Source organism: Xenopus laevis, chromosome 4L (assembly GCF_017654675.1).
Source record: "Xenopus laevis strain J_2021 chromosome 4L, Xenopus_laevis_v10.1, whole genome shotgun sequence".
NCBI lineage: Eukaryota > Metazoa > Chordata > Amphibia > Anura > Pipidae > Xenopus > Xenopus laevis.
Genome location: NC_054377.1, coordinates 150,764,922 through 150,788,860, shown reverse-complemented (window position 1 = coordinate 150,788,860; position 23,939 = coordinate 150,764,922). Strand labels below are relative to the sequence as shown.

Here is a 23,939-nt window from a genome sequence, read left to right as displayed (position 1 = left end):
TCCTTCTGCCCTGGATTTTAGGGCCCCTTATATAACAGACAAGAATAGGGAATTGCCAGAGAATTATCCCTCCTGTTCTTCACAGTTAGGGCTCTTACACATGAGCGTTCCGACCTGCGCTCCCCTGCGTTCCGTTTTTTGGCGTTCAGCCGCAGGGGAGCGCAGGAATAGACGCAAGTCATTATTTGAAATGGGGCTGTACTCACTCAGGCGCGTGTAGGCGCCGAACGCAGGTTCAGACGCAACATGCTGCATTTTTCCTGCGTTCGGCGCCTACACGCGCCTGAGTGAGTACAGCCCCATTTCAAATAATGACTTGCGTCTATTCCTGCGCTCCCCTGCGGCTGAACGCCAAAAAATGGAACGCAGGGGAGCGCAGGTCGGAACGCTCATGTGTAAGAGCCCTAACACATGGACACGGGGCATTTACAGACACAATAAAACTGCAGATGATTTTCTCACTAATGGATCTCGGCCAGACCTGTCAGTACAGAAAGCGCAATTGTTCTCCGGTAAAATTTACAGGCGGCTTTTAACGCTCACTGAGAACTGAAAAGGGCACAGATGTTTTTTGACAAAATAAAAAAGTAATTGGATACAATAGAAAAATATGTACTGCTCAGTTTGAGCCATTATTCCCAATTTCTGCTTTATCATCAGCTATAAGATTATACAGAAACCTCAGCAAAGCAAAATCACTTGTGTAGAGCAAGAAAACAGCACTAAGCCAACCCACTTTATATGGTCACAGAACAACCCCTCAGTGACTTCTAATATCCTTATCATTTACTGTAGGGGGTACATTATCCCTTATAATACATGAGTGATACTCAGAGTTCCCTGTATAACTCAGCCTGTAGCCTTGTGCCTTTATATGGTCACAGAACAACCCCTCAGTGACTTCTAATATCCTTATCATTTACTGTAGGGGGTACATTATCCCTTATAATACATGAGTGATACTCAGAGTTCCCTGTATAACTCAGCCTGCAGCCTTGTGCCTTTATATGGTCACAGAACAACCCCTCAGTGACTTCTAATATCCTTATCAATTACAACTGGGGGTACATTATCCCTTATAATACATGAGTGATACTCAGAGTTCCCTGTATAACTCAGCCTGCAGCCTTGTGTCTTTATATGGTCACAGAATAACCCCTCAGTGACTTCTAATATCCTTATCATTTACAGTAGGGGGTACATTATCCCTTATAATACATGAGTGATACTCAGAGTTCCCTGTATAACTCAGCCTGCAGCCTTGTGCCTTTATATGGTCACAGAACAACCCCTCAGTGACTTCTAATATCCTTATCATTTACAGTAGGGGGTACATTATCCCTTATAATACATGAGTGATACTCAGAGTTCCCTGTATAACTCAGCCTGCAGCCTTGTGCCTTTATATGGTCACAGAACAACCCCTCAGTGACTTCTAATATCCTTATCAATTACAACTGGGGGTACATTATCCCTTATAATACATGAGTGATACTCAGAGTTCCCTGTATAACTCAGCCTGCAGCCTTGTGTCTTTATATGGTCACAGAATAACCCCTCAGTGACTTCTAATATCCTTATCATTTACAGTAGGGGGTACATTATCCCTTATAATACATGAGTGATACTCAGAGTTCCCTGTATAACTCAGCCTGCAGCCTTGTGCCTTTATATGGTCACAGAACAACCCCTCAGTGACTTCTAATATCCTTATCATTTACAGTAGGGGGTACATTATCCCTTATAATACATGAGTGATACTCAGAGTTCCCTGTATATCTCAGCCTGCAGCCTTGTGCCTTTATAAGGTCACAGAACAACCCCTCAGTGACTTCTAATACCCTTATCATTTACAGTAGCCTTACAGAGCATTTTTTTTTTAAACGGGGTCAATGACCCCCATTTGAAAGCTGGAAAGAGTCAAAAGAAGAAGGCAAATTATTAAAAAAAACTATAAATTAAGGTGGCCATACACGGATAGATCCGCTCGTTTGGCGATGTCGCCAAACGAGCGGATCTCCCTCCGATATGCGCACCTTGAGGTGGGCAATATCGGGCTGATCCGATCGTGGGCCCTAGGGCCCAACGATCGGATCCTAGCGTTCGCCAAACGGGCGGTCGGATCGCGGGACCGCATCAACGAACAGATGCGGCCGCGATCCGACGGGATTTTTAACCCCATCCGATCGAGATCTGGCCGACTTTCGGCCAGATCTCGATCGGGGAAGCCCGTCGGGGGCCCCCATACACGGGCCAATAAGCTGCCGACTCGGTCTGTCTGCAGCTTTTATCGGCCCATGTATGGCCACCTTTATAAAGAATGAAGAGAAACTGAAAAGTTGCATAGAATTGTCCATATTATTATTTTTATATTATTATTATTTAAAGTTAACATTTAAAGCAGCCACAGAGCATCCTATTGGATGAAAACATCATAATGTAAAATTAATTTCTTGTACTTGTGGCCATTAATCATTAATATTAGTGACTGAGCAGCGCGGCTATTGCTCTGGGAATCAGCAATGTTACAGTCACTATTAGATTTTGTTTCCAGTGCCAGAACCAGAACAGCCCTGTGCAATAAATGGACCTTATTGTGGATGAAATGATTTGCGAGTTTGTACAACCCTGTAAGTCAGGTCTGGGGAATTGTCAGTAAAATCCCATTGAGCCTGTGTATGAAAGGTTGGCACAGTATAAACCAGATTTCTTCTTTTCTTTCATTTCTACTTCATTCCTTGATACAATTTTCCTCTTTAAACTCTGTGCCGGTTCTGATTGGATTCGTTTATCTGCAAGAGCTGAATTTCTTTTTATGACTTGAAATCACTTTCCTCTGTTGTTTAGGTTTGAAATATTGATGTTCGCAATTGAAAATATTGTCTATAAATATTTAAATTTTTGATTCCGAGGCTGAACTTGTTTGTGGAAAAATCTTCCCGGTGCTTTTGTAAATTTTATGGGCTTTCAAATGGCTGCGAAAATGCAAAACAAACCGGGTTTATGAGTGAGAAACTGTTGTGCAGCGACGTAAGCTCCAAACTTTGCTTTTTTATTATCAAATAAAGTTCCAAGAGTTACTATTTCCTAATTAAATCTAAACTTCCTCTGGTTCTTTCTAACATGGGCAAAGATTATATAGAACTTACACTACCTTTCTATTAATGTTTCACTACAATATTCTGCTGCCCGATATACTCCAGCTGGGGCATGAAAAGGACTTGTGTTTTCATAGCACTTTATTTGGCTCTTCTGGTCTTTATAAATAAGGTGAGTGCACTAATAATGGCTTTTTATGCATATTAAATGTCACATATAAAGGCACAAAGCTGCAGGCTGACTTATACAGGGAACTCTGAGTATCACTCATGTATTATAAGGGATAATGTACCCCCTACTGTAAATGATAAGGATATTAGAAGTCACTGAGGGGTTGTTCTGTGACCATATAAAGGCACAAGGCTGCAGGCTGAGTTATACAGGGAACTCTGAGTATCACTCATGTATTATAAGGGATAATGTACCCCCTACTGTAAATGATAAGGATATTAGAAGTCACTGAGGGGTTGTTCTGTGACCATATAAAGGCACAAGGCTGCAGGCTGAGTTATACAGGGAACTCTGAGTATCACTCATGTATTATAAGGGATAATGTACCCCCTACTGTAAATGATAAGGATATTAGAAGTCACTGAGGGGTTGTTCTGTGACCATATAAAGGCACAAGGCTGCAGGCTGAGTTATACAGGGAACTCTGAGTATCACTCATGTATTATAAGGGATAATGTACCCCCTACTGTAAATGATAAGGATATTAGAAGTCACTGAGGGGTTGTTCTGTGACCATATAAAGGCACAAGGCTGCAGGCTGAGTTATACAGGGAACTCTGAGTATCACTCATGTATTATAAGGGATAATGTACCCCCTACTGTAAATGATAAGGATATTAGAAGTCACTGAGGGGTTCTGTGACCATTTAAAGGGGGAACACGGGCAGTTGTCTCCACTATTATGCTCCTGCAATTCACAAATATTTCAGTAGAAAATGTGGATTTCAGGGGCAGACTTTGAAAGGAAGATCTATTGTGAGCTGCTAAAAGTGCAGCAAGTTGGAACAAAAGCTCAGATAAGAGTAAATCCTCGGGGAGGCAGTGAATGATTAATTGGAGCCAATTAAAAGGAAAGGCTTAGCCACTTTATCATTTCCTGGGCTCGTTATGTAGCAAAAAGGTTCAGCACAATGACAAGTTTAAAAAGAAGTTTCCAGTGATGGGGCCACGACTGACATATGATAATGACCAGTGGGGAAGACAATGTTGGGGTCTCAGGCTGCAAATGTGATAGAAAGAGTTGGACCCTCCATAGAAGAATTACATTGCATGGCTGGGGGAGAGCATCATGCAGAGGGGGAACAGCAGTGCAGCAAGGTGCATATTTACTATAAAATTCTGACAAAACTAAACAGAAAAGGCATTGGATGAAAAAAATCCAATTACAAGAAAAATCCATTTTTATTTTCCTTAGTGTTTGTCTAATGTTCACAGCCAGAGGTGAATGAAGAATTATAAGTGATACGTACCTGCAGCCTCACTCTTGCATAAGACTCCATTGAGCTCAGGCTCTTTAGACACAGCCTAAATTTTCACCTCTCATACTCCCTTTTGTGGTGTCATAATAACCTTACATTAAGTCAGCAAGGGAGTGGCCAAGGTATAAAAATATCGGGTAATCTGGGATTTGCTTCGAGTGTTCCAGCTCATTCGCTCATAACACCACTCGCTCATGTTACACCTCTTGCAACTCATTTACATTACACTCACTCCTGTGCCCTATACCACCTGCCACATGTGCTGTAATACCAGCTGACACTTACTCCTGCTGTGCTTAATACTCATTAATGTGCTCTACACCACCTTATATTCACTCCTGTGCCCTACACCACCATACACTCGCTCCTAAGACATTAAGACCACTCACTCGTGTTAAACCTCTTAAACTAGTTCCTATGCCTTACACCACTGGCCACTCCCTCCTGGCACTACATCACCTCAACCTGCTTCTGTGCCCTTTACCAGCTGCCACTTACACCTGTGCCTTATGCCATTTAATACTCACCCATGTGCCCCACACCACCGTTCACCCACTCCTGTGTCCTGTTCCAACTGCCACTAACTCCTGTGCCCTACACCAACTGCCAGTCACTCTTGTGCCCTATACCAGTCAACACTCACTCTTGTGCCCTATACCAGCTGACACTAGCACCTATACCTTACTCTCCCTGACACTCAATCCAATTCCTTACAGCACCTCACACTCACTTCTGTCCCCCAAATGCCATTTTGCTTGCTCCTGTGCCATAAACCACCACTCATTTGCTCCTGTGCCATAAACCACCACTCATTTGCTCCTGTGCCATAAACCACCACTCATTTGCTCCTGTGCTTTCCACTAACTGACACTTGCACATGCCATTGCCACTTATGTCTGTCCGTCACCCCACCTGCCACTTAGGCCTTTGCCTTATACCGACACCTTGCACAAAACTGTCATATTACAGTAACTTCCCTCAGTGTTCTTCCCTTCCAAGCCAGAAAGAATAAATATGGCCAAGCATGTGATTTAATCTTCCTTATGGATTGAAGCTCTGTGATGTGCTATTATAAAAGATCAGTAGCTCAGAGCATGAAATCATTACACAGTCTCGCAGCTCATCTCAGTCATTAAATCCCTAAAAAGTGGCTGAATTGCTAATAAAAAAAAACCAAGGATCAACAGACACTGATTCACTTCTATGCAGAGAAGTAAGACTTTTTATACTATGGCCGAAAGGCAAACAAGTTAGGGACCGGCCATATGGGGTTTACCTTGACGTGGTATGGTGGCTTTTCAACTTTATGATCATAACTTTGTAACTAAAAACCCTTGTTTTGTAAACTTACTTTTGAGACAGGGGACCAGGGAATGTGCATTAAAACTAGCACTTCCATTATACTTAAATATACTATTACTTAGCCTTTCGAGTGCTTCCACACCCCTATTTTGTATCTTGCAAATAAAAGTGCCCATCATCAGTTCCACGGGAGGTTACCTGGAAAGTCTGAAAATCAAATATAATTATATATATATAATAGAGATCTTGGGGTGCCCTATCTTATTAAATCACTGATATTAAATAACTCACCTATAATCTATAAATGATATATAATTGGGGTTGTTAAAGTAAAGAAATGAGTTCAGTACAAAAGCTCTAGTTTATCCACACGATCACTTTGGGACATACACTGCAGCCAATGTGATAACTGCATGTACCGTATATATATATATAATACACAAAAGCCATGAATATCCTGTAAATTATATCCTTATAAACGGTGAGTTCTGATGTCATCAGTTATAAACGGTGAGTTCTGATGTCATTTCAGTCACATGACTCACTGGAATTTGTGTATTATAATAAATAAAGTACCCCCAGTTGCAAAATATGAGGATATTAGAAGTCACCTCGGAGTTCCATGACCTGTATAAAAACACTCGGCCTTCGGCCTCTTACTTTTATATGGTCATGAAACTCCTCGGTAACTTATAATATCCTTATATTTTACAAGAGGGGGTACTTTATTCACTATATAATACACAAAAGCCATGAATATCTTGTAAATTATATCCTTATAAACGGTGAGTTCTGATGTCATCAGTTATAAACGGTTATCAGTTATAAACTGATGTCATTTCTGTCACATGACTCACTGAAATTTGCGTATTATAATAAATAAAGTACCCCCAATTGTAAAATATGAGGATATTAGAAGTTACCTCGGAGTTCCATGACCTGTATAAAAACACTCGACCTTCGGCCTCGTACTTTTATATGGTCATGAAACTCCTCGGTAACTTATAATATCCTTATATTTTACAAAAGGGGCTACTTTATTCACTATATATAGATCTATAACTCCCAGTGGCTTTCACATCACAGTGAAATGGCAACATACTCTGACCTGGGGACTTACAAAGTGAAACGTAATTATATTCAGTTCTCCCCTGAGACTCTCTTCAATGTTAAGTGACAACCCCTTGTATTCAAACCATCTGTTGTGGTGCCAAATGTGTCTGCCAGTTGTATCAGTAGCGCAGAGATCACACCGTGTGCGCTAAATAATAAAAGAAATCACAAAACAGCGGCACCAATTGTTTGAAAAATGAAATTATTAGAACTAGATTATCACAAGTATTAAATTCTAGTCAACCTTCTGGATTATAGGTCCCATATTTATATGTTATAGAATGGCCAATACTGAGCAACTTTTTTTTTATATAGTTTTTGAATGATGTGCCTTCCCCGTCTGACTATTTCCAGGTTTCAAATGGGGGTCACTGACCCCGTCTAAAAAACAAATGCTCTGTAAGACTACAAATATATTGTTATTGTTACTTTTTATTCCTCATCTTTCTATTCAGGCCTCTCCTATTCATAGTCCAGTCTCTTATTCAAATCAATACATGGTTGCTGGGGTAATGTGGACCCTAGCAACCAGATGGCTGAAATTACAAAATGGAGAGCCTCTGAATAAAAAGTTAAATAACTCAAAAACCATAAATAATAAAAGAAATGAAGACCAATTGCAAATGCCCACAGAATATCACTCTCTACTCTACATCATACTGAAAGTTAATTTAAAGGTGAACAACCCCTTTAACTACGACTGGAGACCGTTTAGTTACTAACAGACTTTTCCATTGACTTCCCATTGACTTCCATAAATATTCCATAAGACACATTGGCATATTTCCCTACACAAGGACAGCCTCATTTAGCTGCATATTTGTATATATTTATATCAGTGGGAGCGGCCATGATTGCTCAGATGAGGCAACAGTAGAGTCTAGTCCAATGCTGACCCCTGCTGGCAGCTTATTTATACAAGACGGCCTTATGAAACAATGGCTGCTGAAGAAAGTGCTTCTCTTTATCCCATTATCTCGTTCCTGTCTGTAATATCTGAGATCAGACGTTTTTATATTCAGGGCAGATTAGCGGCGTCTCCTCGCGGACACTGAACAAATCCAGCAAGTGAATAATCTCCATATTTTTTTGCTCTGCGTCCTTGTTACGCTCATTCTTATTCCTTTCTAATAACCTTGAGCCCAGAGCTGAATCCATGTTGTTCCAAGGGCTTTGCAACTTGCCGAGTGGCTCGTGTTATCGGTAAGATCACGTCTTCTTTTCTCTCTGATAAATGACTCTGGTTCCATCGGGGAATGAATGGATTCTCCTTATCTGATCCATGGTAATTCTTCAGGAGAAGGTCTTCAAGTTATTGCAGAAATACAGAGGAAAGTTTGCTGTAACTTCTGCAGTAGGAAATAAACGAAAGGACGGCGTTTGGGTAAGGTAAAGCTCTTGTGTCAAGGGGGTGCCGGCTGTTTTATTTCAAGGGTTTTTCCCAGTGTCCCAATGGGGAAAAAAAGATTCTGAGAGTTTGAGTCCCAAAACCTCGGATTGGTCAAGTTTTTAGTGAAAAAAAACTCGAATTGCTCGAATTATTCACGTTTTTGGGCAAAACTCGTCTGAAAAAAACTCGAAATTCATGAAGGCTATTAACATCTTCAAATGACCTCTTCTACTGACTCCTACATGACAGGTTCTAGATGGTGTATTTTTGGGTTGGAACTACTTCCAGGGTCGGGGTATAATAAAGCTTGAAAAAATTCCAGTTTTTTTTTTTTTAAAAATTACTTTTTTTTAACCCTTTCCCTGCCAGCCGTTTTGTACTAGATGCGAACATCTACTGCCAAGCAGTTTTTAGACATTTTGTACTCTTTCACTTTAAGGGCCCTTCCTGGGGCGGTCTTTTAGTTAACCCAGTATAACAATATATTGTTTTTTTCAGGACAACCTGAACTTTCAAAATATGCAAGAATTTTGGTGTAATTCTACTTCTGTAAAAAAATATAGGCTTCTAAGTGTCTAATAAAATGAAAAAAATCACGTTTCACAAAGAACAATCACATGTATCAGAAACATCATTTATTTTATGTACAAGAACACAGCTGATTTGGAAAGGTCTATGCCTCCTGAATGCGGCAATACCAAATATATATAGTTTTATGGAGATTTCTCACTTGTATAGATCAAAATCTACAAGCAGTACACTACCAAATTTCCAAAGCACCGCTCCCCAAAACACCACACTTCTGATTTCAAGGCCAAACATTCCACTAACAGTAGGTTTACCCTAGAAAACTACCCATTATTAGAAAGAACAGATTCTGGTGAATCGAAAATGGGTAAATATATCTTTGTACTCCAAACTACAAAGTTGCAATTGTTTCCTAAATTTATAATGTTTTATAGAAATTGGTGAATTTTTTGAAAAATGACTTCAAAGCTTCCAATCTACAGCATCATATCTCCCACTCATCATTAGGTATCAATGTAACACACCCCAAATATGAAAGCCTGGGGTTCACTGAACAGTGTGATGCCCAATATGTATAGGTGTACCCAAGCACGTGGCATATAGGGGCCCCAAAATGAAGACCCCCATATGGTCTGTAATGCCAGATACTGCAAAATCAACACATTTACATAGATTGGGGGGGGCAAAGTTAGAAAAAAGTACGTTCACCCCAGAAAACCATATATTTTCGGAAAGTACACATTCCCCTGAATCCAAATTGGGTATGCATGTCTTTCTACTCCAAAGCACCAAGCTGCAAAACTTTCCTAAGTTAGGCAATTTTAGGGACATTTTCAAAAATCACCTCAAAACATCCACCATGCAGCATCGTATTTCCCACATACTATTGAGTATCAAGATAAATCACCCCAAATATGAAAGCCTGGGGTCCCCTGAACAGTTTGATGCCCAATAGGTATAGATGTACCCAAGCACATGGCATATAGGGGCCCCAAAATGAAGACCCCCATATGGTCTGTCATTTCAGGTGCTGCAAAATCAACACATTTACATCGTTTTGGGGTGCGGCAAAGGTAGAAAAAATATGTTCACCCCAGAAAACCATATATTTTCGGAAAGTACACATTCCCCCGAATCCAAATTGGGTATGCATGTCTTTCTACTCCAAAGCACCAAGCTGCAAAACTTTCCTAAGTTTGGCAATTTTAGGGACATTTTCAAACATCCCCTCAAACCATCAACCCTGCCACATCGTATGTACCACATACGATTGAGTATCAAGATAGATCACCCCAAATATGAAAGCCTGGGGTCCGCTGAACAGTTTGATGCCCAATATGTATAGGTGTACCTAAGCATGTAGCATATAAGGGCCCCAAAATGAAGACCCCATATGGTCTATCATTTCAGGTGCTGCAAAATCAACACATTTACATAGTTTTGGGGTGGGCAAAGGTAGAAAAAAATACGTTCACCCCAGAAAACCATATATTTTCGGAAAGTACACATTCCTCCGAATCTAAATTGGGTATGCATGTCTTTCTACGCCAAAGCACCAAGCTGTAAAATAATCCTAAATTTGGCAATTTTGGTGACATTTCCAAAAATCACCTCAAAACTTCCAGCCTGCGGCATTGTATGTCCCACATACTATTGAGTATCAAGATAAATCACCCCAAATATGAAAGCCTGGGGTCCTCTGAACAGTTTGATGCCCAATATGTATAGGTGTACTAAAGCACGTGGCATATAGGGGCCCCAAAACGAAGACCCCCCATATGGTCTGTCATTTCAGGTGCTGCAAAATCAACACATTTACATTGTTTTGGGGGGCGGCAAAGGTAGAAAAAATATGTTCACCCCAGAAAACCATATATTTTCGGAAAGTACACATTCCCCCGAATCCAAATTGGGTATGCATGTCTTTGTACTCCACAGTACCAAGCCGCAAACCAATCCTAAATTTGGTGATTTTGGTGACATTCCCAAAAATCAGCTCACATTTTCCAACCTGCAGCATCGTATTTCCCACATACTTTTAGGTATCAAGATAAATCACCCCAAATATGAAAGCCTAAGGTCGTCTGAACAGTTAGGTGTCCAATATGTATAGGTGTACCCAAGCATGTGGCATATAAGGGCCCCAAAATGAAGACCCCCCAATATGGTCTGTCATTGCAGGTACTGCAAAATGAACACATTTACATAGTTTGGGGGGCGCAAAGGTAGAAAACATTATGTTCACCCCAGAAAACCATATATTTTTCGGAAAGTACACATTCCCACGAATCCAAATTGGATATGCATGTCTTTCTACTCCAAAGCACCAAGCCAGAACCTTTCCGAAATTTGGCGATAAAGGCAGCTGTTTTTACATTTCTAAATATATTGCAATTGCCCACATTTATCTCACCCAATTTCTTACATACAATTAGAAAACACCCTAGATATTGACACCAAGGTTTGACTGAACAGTTTGATGCCCAATATGCATAGATAAACCAAAGCAGTTGGCATGTGCGGACCCCAAATAAAAACAGTGCATATGAATTTTCTCTTTCGCCTTTTGTGAACAAGGACCTGTTACTGAGCATTGTCTGCCACAAGATCCTCCTAACAGCACAAAGATCCCACAAAACCATATATTTTTGGAAAGTAAACATTCTGACGAATCCAAAATAAGTAATTATGTCTTTCTATTCCAAACTACCATACTGCAAAGCTAGGCTAAATGCAGCGGTTTTTATGACATTTCTGAAAATTGCCTAAAAATATTGCAATTGGCCACATTTATCTCACCCAATTTCTTACATACAATTGTAAAATACCCTAAATATTGATGCCAAGGGTCTATGGAACAGTTTGATGCCCTGTATGCATAGATATATAAAAGCAGCTGGCATGTGCGGACCCCAAAAAGCAACAGTGCATTTGACTTTTCTCCCCTGCCGATTCGCCTTCAGTGAAGAAAGACCTATGACTGAGCATTGTGTGCCACAAGACCCTCCTAACAGCACAAAGACCCCCCCAGAGCCATATATTTTTTCAAAGTACACATGCTGACGAATCAAAAATAGGTAATTATGTCTTTCTACTCCAAACTACCATAGTGCAAAGCTACGCTAAAGGCAGCGGTTTTTATGACATTTCTGAAAATTGCCTAAAAATATTGCAATTGGGCGCATATATCTCACCCAATTTCTTACATACCATTGTAAAACGCCCTAAATATTGACGGCAAGGGTCTACGGAACAGTTTGATGCCCAATATGCATAGATATACCAAAGGAGCTGGCATGTGCAGACCCCAAATAAAAACAGTGCACATTCTTTTTTCCGCTGCCGATTCGCTTTCTGTGAACAAAGATCTGTGACTGAGCATTGTCTGCCACAAGACCCTCCTAACAGTACAAAGACCCCCCCAGAGCCATATATTTTTGGAAAGTACACATGCTGACGAATCAAAAATAGGTAATTATGTCTTTCTACTCCAAACTACCATACTGCAAATCTACGCTAAAGGCAGCGGTTTTTATGACATTTCTGAAAATCGCCTAAAAATATTGCAATTGGCCGCATATATCTCACCCAATTTCTTACATACAATTGTAAAACACCCTAAATATTGATGGCAAGGGTCTACCGAACAGTTTGATGCCCAATATGCATAGATATACCAAAGCAAATGGCATGGGCGGACCCCAAATAAAAATAGTGCATATGAATTTTCACGCTGGCCAACTCAACCCCGACTGCATTATGTGCGGTAAGACCCCCAAACTGTAAAAAAAAAAAAACCCAGAAACCCCATATATTTTTGGAAAGCACAAATTCTCACGGATCAAACAAAGTAAAATACATATTTCTATACCAAAACACCAAAACTATACTAAAGATACATAAGCAAAACAGAAAATAATATTCAATAAAAAATCACAGAAAATGCAATAATGATAAAATTACAGCAAATAAATATAATTATACAGGTGTATAGGTGTGTATAGGTGTGTGTAGGTGTGTATATGTGCAAGTATATGTGTGGGTATATGGGTGTACAACAATAAGTGGGAGAAAGAAGTGAAAAATTGAAAAAGCAAAAAAAAAGACAAGTTTGATAAAAACAAATGTGAAATAAAGCAAATTTTGTACCTGGAAAGTCTCTCTTTCTCAAGCAACACTGGAGGACCGCAGCAGGAAGGCTCCCAGACAGATCAGCACCAGTAGAGAAGGGGGCAGTGCTGGTAGGCAGCCCCTAGAAGCAGCCACGTGTCTGATGTCGGCGCTGCTTCTGGTCATGTGTGGGGCGGTCGGTGGGGCGGTCGGTGGGGCGATCAGTGGCCAGCAGGCAACCCGGAGCTCGTTGCCTAGGGAGAGCCAAGTGATCTGCGGCTTGCGATGCTAGGGAAAAGCCGCAGATCACAGGAGATTTCCACATGCGGACATCGTACATGCGCACATCGCACAAGGTACGTGTCCATGTGGTCGGCCATCTTGGGGTCGGGTGGGGGGTCGATCGGGGGGCCTAGCAGGGGATTGAGGAGCCTTTGCCCATTGCCTAGGGGCTTGCCAAGTGATCTGCGGCTTTTTCGCTGCATTGCAAGCCGCAGATCACACAAGAATACCGGAAGTGCCAAACAACGTACTATGTACGTGTTTGGCAGTCTGAGCCTTGCCTGCCAGAACGTACGGCGTACGTTCTTGGCAGGCAAAGGGTTAAACCCGAAAATGGGAGTTTTGACCAAAAAAAACCTCAAAACTCGAATCTTCGTGGAAAACACAACTCGAACCTAAATAAATCTGCTGCTAAGTGAAGTGTATTGCTATTCCTACAACTAGGGGCCTATTTATCATGCTGGTTAAAACATTGGAGAAAAATTTCTCTGAATTTAGAAAGCCAGTAGGATGACTGGCGAAACGTCTTCAAGGAAAAAGAAATTAAAGCAAGTCCAGTTGATTTGACTAATTATGTAGATATACCATAACCTGGATGAAGGAGAACCTTCACAGACATTGGAGGAAAACGTTGCCCACTTGATGTTGCCCAAGTTGAAGGGCAAAAGGGTCTTGAGCAGAAAGTAAGTACAGGGCTCCCATTGCCGGATCCACTTGCACCAGCAGAATCACCATAAGGAGCACTTAATTTATGAAACGTGTGCAACTTCTGTGCCAGGACATATGCACATTTTGCTGAGTTGCATTTTGCAATTGTTTTAGAAAAATTGTCCCTCAACAAGGGAAATTGAAGGTGCCACTCCGTTCGACAAAGCTGGGCTTAACCAAAACCAACATACCATTGTCAGGGGGCCTGTCGGCTCCCAGCGGGAGAAGTCCGGAACAAGGAGGAAGATTCGGGATAAAAGTCCAAGTTTGCGATATCCAAAAGGGGCCAGGCGAAAACGTAGTCAAGTTCAGGCAAGAGTTAAGTAAACAGGCAGCACAAATCAGGGTCAAGCAGTGGGTCAGGAAGCCAGGAAACAGCAATTCAGGAATTTAGGAAACCCAGGAACACAACTCAGCAATTCCTTTATTTGGGCATCAAACCCGTAACCTGGAAGTCCTTTTATTTCCAAAGTTCACGCCAAGCACGTGTCGTCCTCACGCCGGCATCGGTCGACGTGGGTCATGGGCACCGCCATTTTGGAGATGACGCCGCCAGAGACGGGATTGCCATTGGGCACTCCAGACAACCATAAAGCATCATTGCTAACTCAAGGCATCATTATTTAGATTATAAGCTCTTGTGAGTTTATCCCTTGTTTATTACCGCATTGTAAGTTTGTAATGTCCTGTAAATCTAAATCCTTACAATAAATGTTTAATGATTCTGTAACATGACAGCACACTTTTCAAAACCATTCTTTGCCCTTATTTGCATATGCAAATTCGTGTTCAGATTCGGCTCAGTAATCGCCTGAATCCTTCATTAGAGATTTGGAATTTAGCCAAATTCTAAAATTGTGGATTTGATGGAAAGAGAGAGAAAAATACAGAGAAGAGAGAAGGTTATAGACAGTGATGCAGGGAAACATATTAAGAAACAGACACAAAGACAATGGAAGAGTAATGGGCAAGGGTAGTAGCAGAATTTGAGGAAGAAACTGGAGTCCTGTATTTCTGATCTATCTATTGATCTTTTGTACTATAAATATTGGTGCACTTTAAAGAGTAAAGGACTAGGGAGGGGATGCAGGGAGTTGTGAGGTTCTACTATAGTGATTTGTTTGGGAAAAGAACTTTGGAGAGGGAAAGGACATTTTTTTTGGAGACAGCCCCAGGGATTGATGCTAGCAATTTGGATTTTTCATGTTTGACAGAGAAATAAGTCAGTAGAGGCCAAATGCTCTGCTCAACGGATTGAAAGATTCAAAGGTTCTTTTGTCTCGTTTTTCGTTTCCTGAATGTTATTGTCAGACTGTCAGCATTGCCCAGTGAAAGGGCAGAGTATTTTTGGGTGATAAGCCCTGGAATTATGGAAAGCTCACAGGCAGGGGACATTCTTTCTATGTCTAGATCAAGCAAAGGCCTTTGGTAGAGTTGACCACTTTGGTAGAGTTGACCATGATTCAATACGGGCTGTTTTGGCTAAGTACAAAATCCCAAGTTAATTTACAGGATGGTTAAAAGTTTCCTACAAAGGGGCAAGAAGCTTCCTATAGCCTTGCCCTCTCTGGTCAAGATTTTTGGGATGAAATTCCAGGTTAAAATGTTTCAGAGAGAAATCCGTCTCATATGCTTAGATGAGATAAGCAAATGTGAGATGATTTGAAGAAACTTTCTTTCTTGCTGATATAATGGGATATTATTGCTGTTATTCTTTGTCTTTTTGTAACGACTTTCATTTTCCAATTAAAATCCCCCCATATCGTACAGACTGTATAAAGTAAAATAAAGTAAAGCATGAGCACAGGGCAAGCAGACTAGTGTCCCCCCTAAGCACCACTTTATATTGACAACGTTACCAACAAGTCCCGAGATGGACAATTCCAAAACTGTTAACGATGCAGAATAACAATGTGAGACTCACTGATCCTGCCAAGAAAAGTGCCAGTCCCTTTCATTTTGCATCTTAATGTCCTAAAAAGCCCTTTCCCCTCCAGCTGTGAATAAGGAAAAGTGAAGGATTCAGTAAGCGGCCAATCCATCATGCGACGGCAACCAAACGACGAACACTTGTGGTTTCAAAGTCAATTTCTGTGCAGATACATTTGTCCATGTTGCTCTTCTGTTCCGTCAACCAGAGAAACGGCTGTTGGTTTTGTCTATCAGTCACTGTGATTGATACGGCTCAGGGGCAATTTACTGCTCCGAAGATCCCAATTTCCCTTGTTTGTTTTGTCAGATTTCATATGTTGTTTTCTAGTCAGTGAAGTTTGTGGGAATAATTAAGAAAGCAAGTGATGTCATCCCCGCGTCAAAAAAGTGCACCGCAACATTTACATAATAAAAAAGTATTGAGAGATTAAATGAATCAGTTTTATAAATTCCTCATCACCTCCCAATGGCTCCAAAGTTATAATTCCATTCAAAGAAGCCAGAACAGGGCCGTGAAGGCCATATATAACACTTTTCAAAAACATTTTACCCTAGAGTGGCCCTTTAAAATAGTGTATTATTTTCTTTTAAAATGAAAAAAAAAACTAAAATTTAGCAGCTTCAGGGCCATTTCTGCTAAATGTTTAAAGGAGAAGTAAAGCCTAACTAAAGAAGTAGGTAGAAATGTTGTACATGATGTTTTGTGCTTCTGCACCAGCCCAAGGCAACCACAGCCCTTTAGCAGTAAAGATCTGTGTCTCCAAAGATGCCCAAGTAGCTCCCCATCTTCTTTTCTGCTGATTCACTGCACATGCTCTGTGCTGCTGTCACTTACTGAGCTTAGGGACCCACTCACAATATACAGTACACATAGAATCAGCCCTACTGAGCAAGCTGTATTCTACCAGGTAATATAGACCAGGAACTGAACAGGAAGCTGTATTATACCATGTAAGATGGACCAGGAAGTGAACAGGAAGCTGTATTCTACCATGTCATATAGACCAGGAAGTGAACAGGAAGCTGTATTCTACGATGTAAGATGGACCAGGAAGTGAACAGGAAGCTTTATTCTACCATGTAATATAGTCCAGGAAGTGGATAGGGGCTGTATTTAACCATTTAAGAAGTTGTAACTGTGTAAGATAGACCAGGAGGCTGTAATCTACTATGTAAGACAGTGATTCCCAACTAGTGGCTTAGGGTTGCCACCTTTTAAATTTGGGGAAAGCAGGCAGGGGGCAGGGTGGATTACGTCGGAGGAGGGGTTGGTGAGGTCAGGGGCGGACTGATGAAGTGGTGATTAGCCAATTGCTTATCGCCATTTCCTCATTAACTTAAATGTCCTGTACAGATTTCCTAATTTGGAAATCCAGACAGGCACTTTTAACCAAGACAGCCCTTCCAAAAACCAGGCTGTTCGAGTGAGATCCAGACAAGAGGCAACCCTACAGTGGCTTGTGAGCAACAGGTTGCTCGGCCTTAGGGTTAACAATCCATACGGATCCATATGAATCCAGGTGGGTGGATCTGGGGAGCCTGGTGTCAACTAAGCCCCAGTAATGACTTCTAGAGGGACAACTGTTCTAGTGAAAGTTGGATGACAGGGACCCTGTGAACAAGGTTTACTCAGGTTACAGGACTAGCTTTGTTAGGAGAACTCTCGAGGAATGGAAGACAGTAAGGTAGAAAAAGCAGCATTGTGCTCCACCTAACGGTTGATAGCTGAAGGCTACAATGAAGGGACCACAGTACAGAAATGATTTAGGCCATTGTGTTTTACACCCTGAACAGTTTCCACGGGAGAGGATCTGGACCAAACTGGTAATCTTAATCCTGCACAGTCTCTTCAGTGGTCTTACAGAACTCTGCTCTACCTGCAATTGTATTTGGCATCAACAATTGTACTTCATTTCATCTATAAGTGATGTAATTCTGGGGCTCTCCTGATAAGCCACATCCACATTTTTTCACCAATCCCCTGTGAGTTCTAGAGTTGACGTCTCTGTTGATGCCTTGTGCATTTATATAGTTTATGAGTTCCCTGTATAATTCAGCCTGCAGCCTTGTGTCTTTATATGGTCACAGAACAACCCCTCAGTGACTTCTAATATCCTTATCATTTACAGTAGGGGGTACATTATCCCTTATAATACATGAGTGATACTCAGAGTTCCCTGTATAACTCAGCCTGCAGCCTTGTGCCTTTATATGGTCACAGAACAACCCCTCAGTGACTTCTAATATCCTTATCATTTACAGTAGGGGGTACATTATCCCTTATAATACATGAGTGATACTCAGAGTTCCCTGTATAACTCAGCCTGCAGCCTTGTGCCTTTATATGGTCACAGAACAACCCCTCAGTGACTTCTAATATCCTTATCATTTACAGTAGGGGGTACATTATCCCTTATAATACATGAGTGATACTCAGAGTTCCCTGTTTAACTCAGCCTGCAGCCTTGTGCCTTTATATGGTCACAGAACAACCACTCAGTTACTTCTAATATCCTTATCATTTACAGTAGGGGGGTACATTATTCCTTATATAAAAAGAGGGTATGGGAATTTATAACTGAAGCGGTGGGTGGGATTAAACACTCTGACTGCAGGTTACAGGGGCTGGTACAGGGAGTCAGGGAATAAGCAATAATTAAATGCAATGCTGTTCTGAAGTTTGGGTAAAAGTGAGGATCATTAATATTTTATTCCATATCCACAATAAAAAATACATTAGGATTTAATTCTTATTTTTTTCTAAAGCAACGGCTCAGTACACATCTCCCTTTCCTACAAGTATTACTGAGTCGTAATCATTAAACACAAGGAAATACCTGGTTTTCCTCACTGGACACCCTCATCTGCTCCTTCAGAACGGACATCCGAGCTGCCTCCTCTTTCCTCAGAACTCTTTCCTTCTTCAGCTCCGGGCTCCAGAAAGTTTTAATACTGTTCATGGACGACCCCAACTTACTGTCCTTGATGTCCAGTTCTTTCCGAAGAAGCTCATTTTCTCTTTGCAGGTCCTTCAACTGAACCTGTAGATCCAGCAGGGTGCTGTCACGGACCTGTCTCAGCATGGAGGGAACGTGGTGATGTTGATGGTGGGAAGAGCTGGTTAAGCCAATGTGGTCAATGTAGGACAGAACATCTGTGTGCGTCAGTCCAGTGGAAGCAATATTGGGGCTGCTCCCCATGGCTGTTACCCTCCCACCATACATAGCTCGATTGCTAGCCCTTCCAAGAGTCATGGTGCTTTTCGGGTACATAGTAGAAGCCACCCCTTCATGGTCGCTCAAGTACATGGGTCCAGAAGTTGCATAGGCTGCGTTAAGTGACTGGATATTCTCCATTGATAAAGTCTTACCCGTTCCCCCGCCTCCTCCACTGCTTGTTCGCCTGTGGCCCAGATGAGGTGATCTTGGCAAACGAGGTGATCTGGAAGGGCTGCCCTCCAAACTGGCGATTGTTCTAGCGCTCCCATACATGGCTGCGGCGTAAAGCGGCACAAGGCAGAGACCGGGAATGCGCTAAATATCAAGGGGTTGCTCTACTAGATAGCAGCAGGTGGGGTCATGTTCTTGGGTGTCTTCAACTTTCACTGGTTACAGACCTATAACAAAAGGCAAAATAGACAAATTCAATTGACTCCTACAGTTACAGAGAAGGACAAGGAAAATCTTGAGGTGTTTAATCAAGAGGGTAGAATCCTAAAAAAATACCTAATTGTAATGGGGTATAAGAGAGTTTTGATGTTTTATACTTTCCTGCAAACAAATGCTGCTCTTTGCAGCCATATAACAAGCTCAACTTACCTGGGGACCCTATTTGCCCAAACAAAGCTTTAGTCCCTCCTACTCATAATGGCTTCCATTATACACACAAAAGGATTACATTAAAATTTCCTGAAAACCCAACCCTGAAAATTATTCTGGATTTATTTAAAATTGCACATGGCACATTGGAACTGCACTATCATAATTAAATGACTTTTGAAATTTCTCCTTTAAGACTATTCCATGAAATTCAAGATTTCCTGACGGTCACATGTAGCACTTGCACAGGCCGGGCCGAACCCACCCAACCCATGAGTTAACCCACCAACTCGCGAATAAACCCACCTGACCCACGACTCATGAATAAGCCCACCCGTCAACTTATTCGTAAAACCACCCGACTAATATGTTAAACCACCCGACTAATAAGTTAAACCACCGAATAATAAGTGAGTTAAATTGCCCGAATAATAAGTAAAATCACCCGACTCACGAATAAAAAGACCAGACTCATCAGTAAACCTGGCCCACTCATTAGTAAACCCATCCCATTCATGAGTAAAACCACCTGACTCATGAGTAAAACCCCCAGACTCATGAGTAAAACCCCAAACTCACGAGTAATTCTGCAAACTCATGAGTAAAACCATCCGACTCATGAGTTAAACCATCCGACTCATGAGTAAACCCTCTAACTCATGAATAAACCCACCAACTCATGAGTAATCCTGCAAACTCATGAGTAAAACCACCAGACTCATGAGTAAAACTACCAACTCAAGAGTAGAACCACCTGACTGATAAGTAATCCCACAAACTCATGAATAAAAGCAATGAACTAATGAGTTACCCCACCAACCAGTGAGTCAACTCACCAACTCGTGAGTAAAATCACCAACTCATGAGTAAAATCACCAACTCGTGAGTAAAATCACCAACTCATGAGTAAAACCACCAACTCATGAGTAATCCTGCAAACTCATGGATAAAACCATCTGACTTACGAGTAAACCCACCAACTCATGGAGAAACCTGCAGAGCAAGACCCGTCCTGTCTACAACGTCAATGAGCTGTGATTCTCCTCCTGGTGGCCACTGCTTATTTATGATCGTGCCAGCCTTGCCCTGCCCTCCTAGTGATGTCACAGAGGGGGCGGGGCAGGATTGGGTATATACGTAATGAAGGAATATTGGATGGTTTGGTTTTGGTTTGGGAGAGGGCAGAGCATCAGCCTGTGCAAATTCTTAACAACCACTGGTAACCAAAAGAATGAAAAAAAGAGAAGTTTTGTGCAATTTGCAGAAAACAACATTTCCATAAGTGATTTGAAGTCACAGAGCGTGTTATTAAGAGTCTAAATGTCACAGCAGTTTAGCACAATCTCCTGATCCATAAGGAAATTTCAGGCAAAAAAAGCAATTTACTTAGTTAAGCCTCCAGCTTGTGTTTGTATTTAATACAACAGAATTAACATGTGAAATTAGTATAATCCCCCAATAATTCCAACTACTCGGCGCCGCCATCAAATCCTGCTCCAGAAATATCATTAAATATATATACAGGTATAGGAACTGTTATCCAGAATGCTTAGGACCTGGACTTTTCCAGATAAGGGATCTTTCCGTAATTTGTATCTTCTTACCTTTAGTCCCACCAATATATTATGCATTCCCCTGATTTTACATTTTCCCATATTTAAAATCATTTTTTCTGATCCCCTGAAAAACGTAAAATGTAGGTTCTACTGTAATTCAATCTTAGTAGGGATCAAGTACTTTTATTATTACACAGAAATATTACCTATTTGTTAACATTTTGAATAATTTGAATAAACTGGAGTTTCCCATAATTCGGAATGGATCTCTGTATTTGTATTTGGCCTTGACTCCAAGCTGCAGCTTTATACAGGTATGGGACCTGTTATCCAGAATGCTCGAGGCCAGGCCTGGGATTTTCCTGATGACGGAAATCATTTTTGAAAATGTAGATAATATATTTGGATAAAATGGAGTCTGTGGGAGATGGTTTTTCCGTAATTCAAAGCTTTCTGGATAATGGGTTTCCAGATAACGGATCCCCTACCTGTATTAGACATAATTAAGATTTCGAACATACTCTCCCATACACTGTCTAAGAGAATCAATATGGCACCTCCCTCCTCCCATATGTATAAATACAAATATACAGAGAAGGAATGTTCTGGGCACACAATAAGCTATACCCTCATACTGTACTGTCTAAGGGAATCAATATGGCACCTCCTCCCATATGTATAAATACAAATATACAGAGAAGGAATGTTCTGGGCACACAATAAGTTATACCCTCATACTGTACTGTCTAAGGGAATCAATATGGCACCTCCTCCTCCCATATGTATAAATACAAATATACAGAGAAGGAATGTTCTGGGCACACAATAAGCTATACCCTCATACTGTACTGTCTAAGGGAATCAATATGGCACCTCCTCCCATATGTATAAATACAAATATACAGAGAAGGAATGTTCTGGGCACACAATAAGCTATACCCTCATACTGTACTGTCTAAGGGAATCAATATGGCACCTCCTCCTCCCATATGTATAAATACAAATATACAGAGAAGGAATGTTCTGGGCACACAATAAGCTATACCCTCATACTGTACTGTCTAAGGCAGTGATCCCCAACCAGTAGCTCGCGAGCAACATGTTGCTCTCCAACCCCTTGAATGTTGCTCTCTGTGTCCTCAAAGCAGATGCTTATTTTTGAATTCCAGGCTTGGAAGCAAGTTTTAATTGCATAAAAACTAAGTATAGTACCAAGTAGAGGCTCTTGTAGGCTGCCAGTCCATATAGGGGCAACCAAATAGCCAATCACAGCCCTTATTTGGCATCCAAAGGGAATATTTTATGCTTGTGTTGCTCTCCAACTCTTTTTACATTTGAATGTGGCTCACGGATAAAAAAAGGTTGGGGATCCCTGGTCTAAGGGAATCAATATGGCACCTCCTCCTCCCATATGTATAAATACAAATATACAGAGAAGGAATGTTCTGGGCACACAATAAGCTATACCCTCATACTGTACTGTCTAAGGGAATCAATATGGCACCTCCTCCTCCCATATGTATAAATACAAATATACAGAGAAGGAATGTTCTGGGCACACAATAAGTTATACCCTCATACTGTACTGTCTAAGGGAATCAATATGGCACCTCCCTCCTCCCATATGTATAAATACAAATATACAGAGAAGGAATGTTCTGGGCACACAATAAGCTATACCCTCATACTGTACTGTCTAAGGGAATCAATATGGCACCTCCTCCTCCCATATGTATAAATACAAATATACAGAGAAGGAATGTTCTGGGCACACAATAAGTTATACCCTCATACTGTACTGTCTAAGGGAACCAATATGGCACCTCCCTCCTCCCATATGTATAAATATAAATATACAGAGAAGGAATGTTCTGGGCACACAATAAGCTATACCCTCATACTGTACTGTCTAAGGGACTCAATATGGCACCTCCTCCCATATGTATAAATACAAATATACAGAGAAGGAATGTTCTGGGCACACAATAAGCTATACCCTCATACTGTACTGTCTAAGGGAATCAATATGGCACCTCCTCCTCCCATATGTATAAATACAAATATACAGAGAAGGAATGTTCTGGGCACACAATAAGCTATACCCTCATACTGTACTGTCTAAGGGAATCAATATGGCACCTCCTCCCATATGTATAAATACAAATATACAGAGAAGGAATGTTCTGGGCACACAATAAGCTATACCCTCATACTGTACTGTCTAAGGGAATCAATATGGCACCTCCCTCCTCCCATATGTATAAATACAAATATACAGAGAAGGAATGTTCTGGGCACACAATAAGCTATACCCTCATACTGTACTGTCTAAGGCAGGGATCCCCAACCTTTTGAACCCATGAGCAACATTCAGAAGTAAAAGGAGTTGGGGAGCAACACTAGCATGCATAAAGTTCCTGGGGCGCCAAAAAAGTGCTGTGATTGGCCATTTATTAACCCCTATGTGGATTGTCAACCTACATTGAGGTTCTGTTTGGCAGTACACCTGGTTTTTATGCATCCAAAATGTGCATCCAAGCCTGGAATTCAAAAATAATCACCTGCTTTGAGGCCACTGGGAGCAACATCCAAGGGGTTGGAGAGCAACATG

At 41.2% G+C, this 23,939-nt stretch overlaps 1 protein-coding gene across 6 annotated transcripts in view; it reads right to left on the bottom strand.

The window, feature by feature from the left end:
* LOC108704021 (ERC protein 2-like) overlaps positions 1 to 23,939 on the bottom strand; it is a 528,894-nt gene that overhangs the window by 487,957 nt on the left and 16,998 nt on the right. For all 6 annotated transcript variants that reach the window (XM_041590955.1, XM_041590958.1, XM_041590956.1 and 3 more), the window contains exon 2: positions 18,792 to 19,570. In XM_041590955.1, the coding sequence (XP_041446889.1) occupies positions 18,792 to 19,445 (654 nt within the window). In that variant the 5' untranslated portion in view covers positions 19,446 to 19,570. The remainder of the gene's footprint in view (positions 1 to 18,791; positions 19,571 to 23,939) is intronic.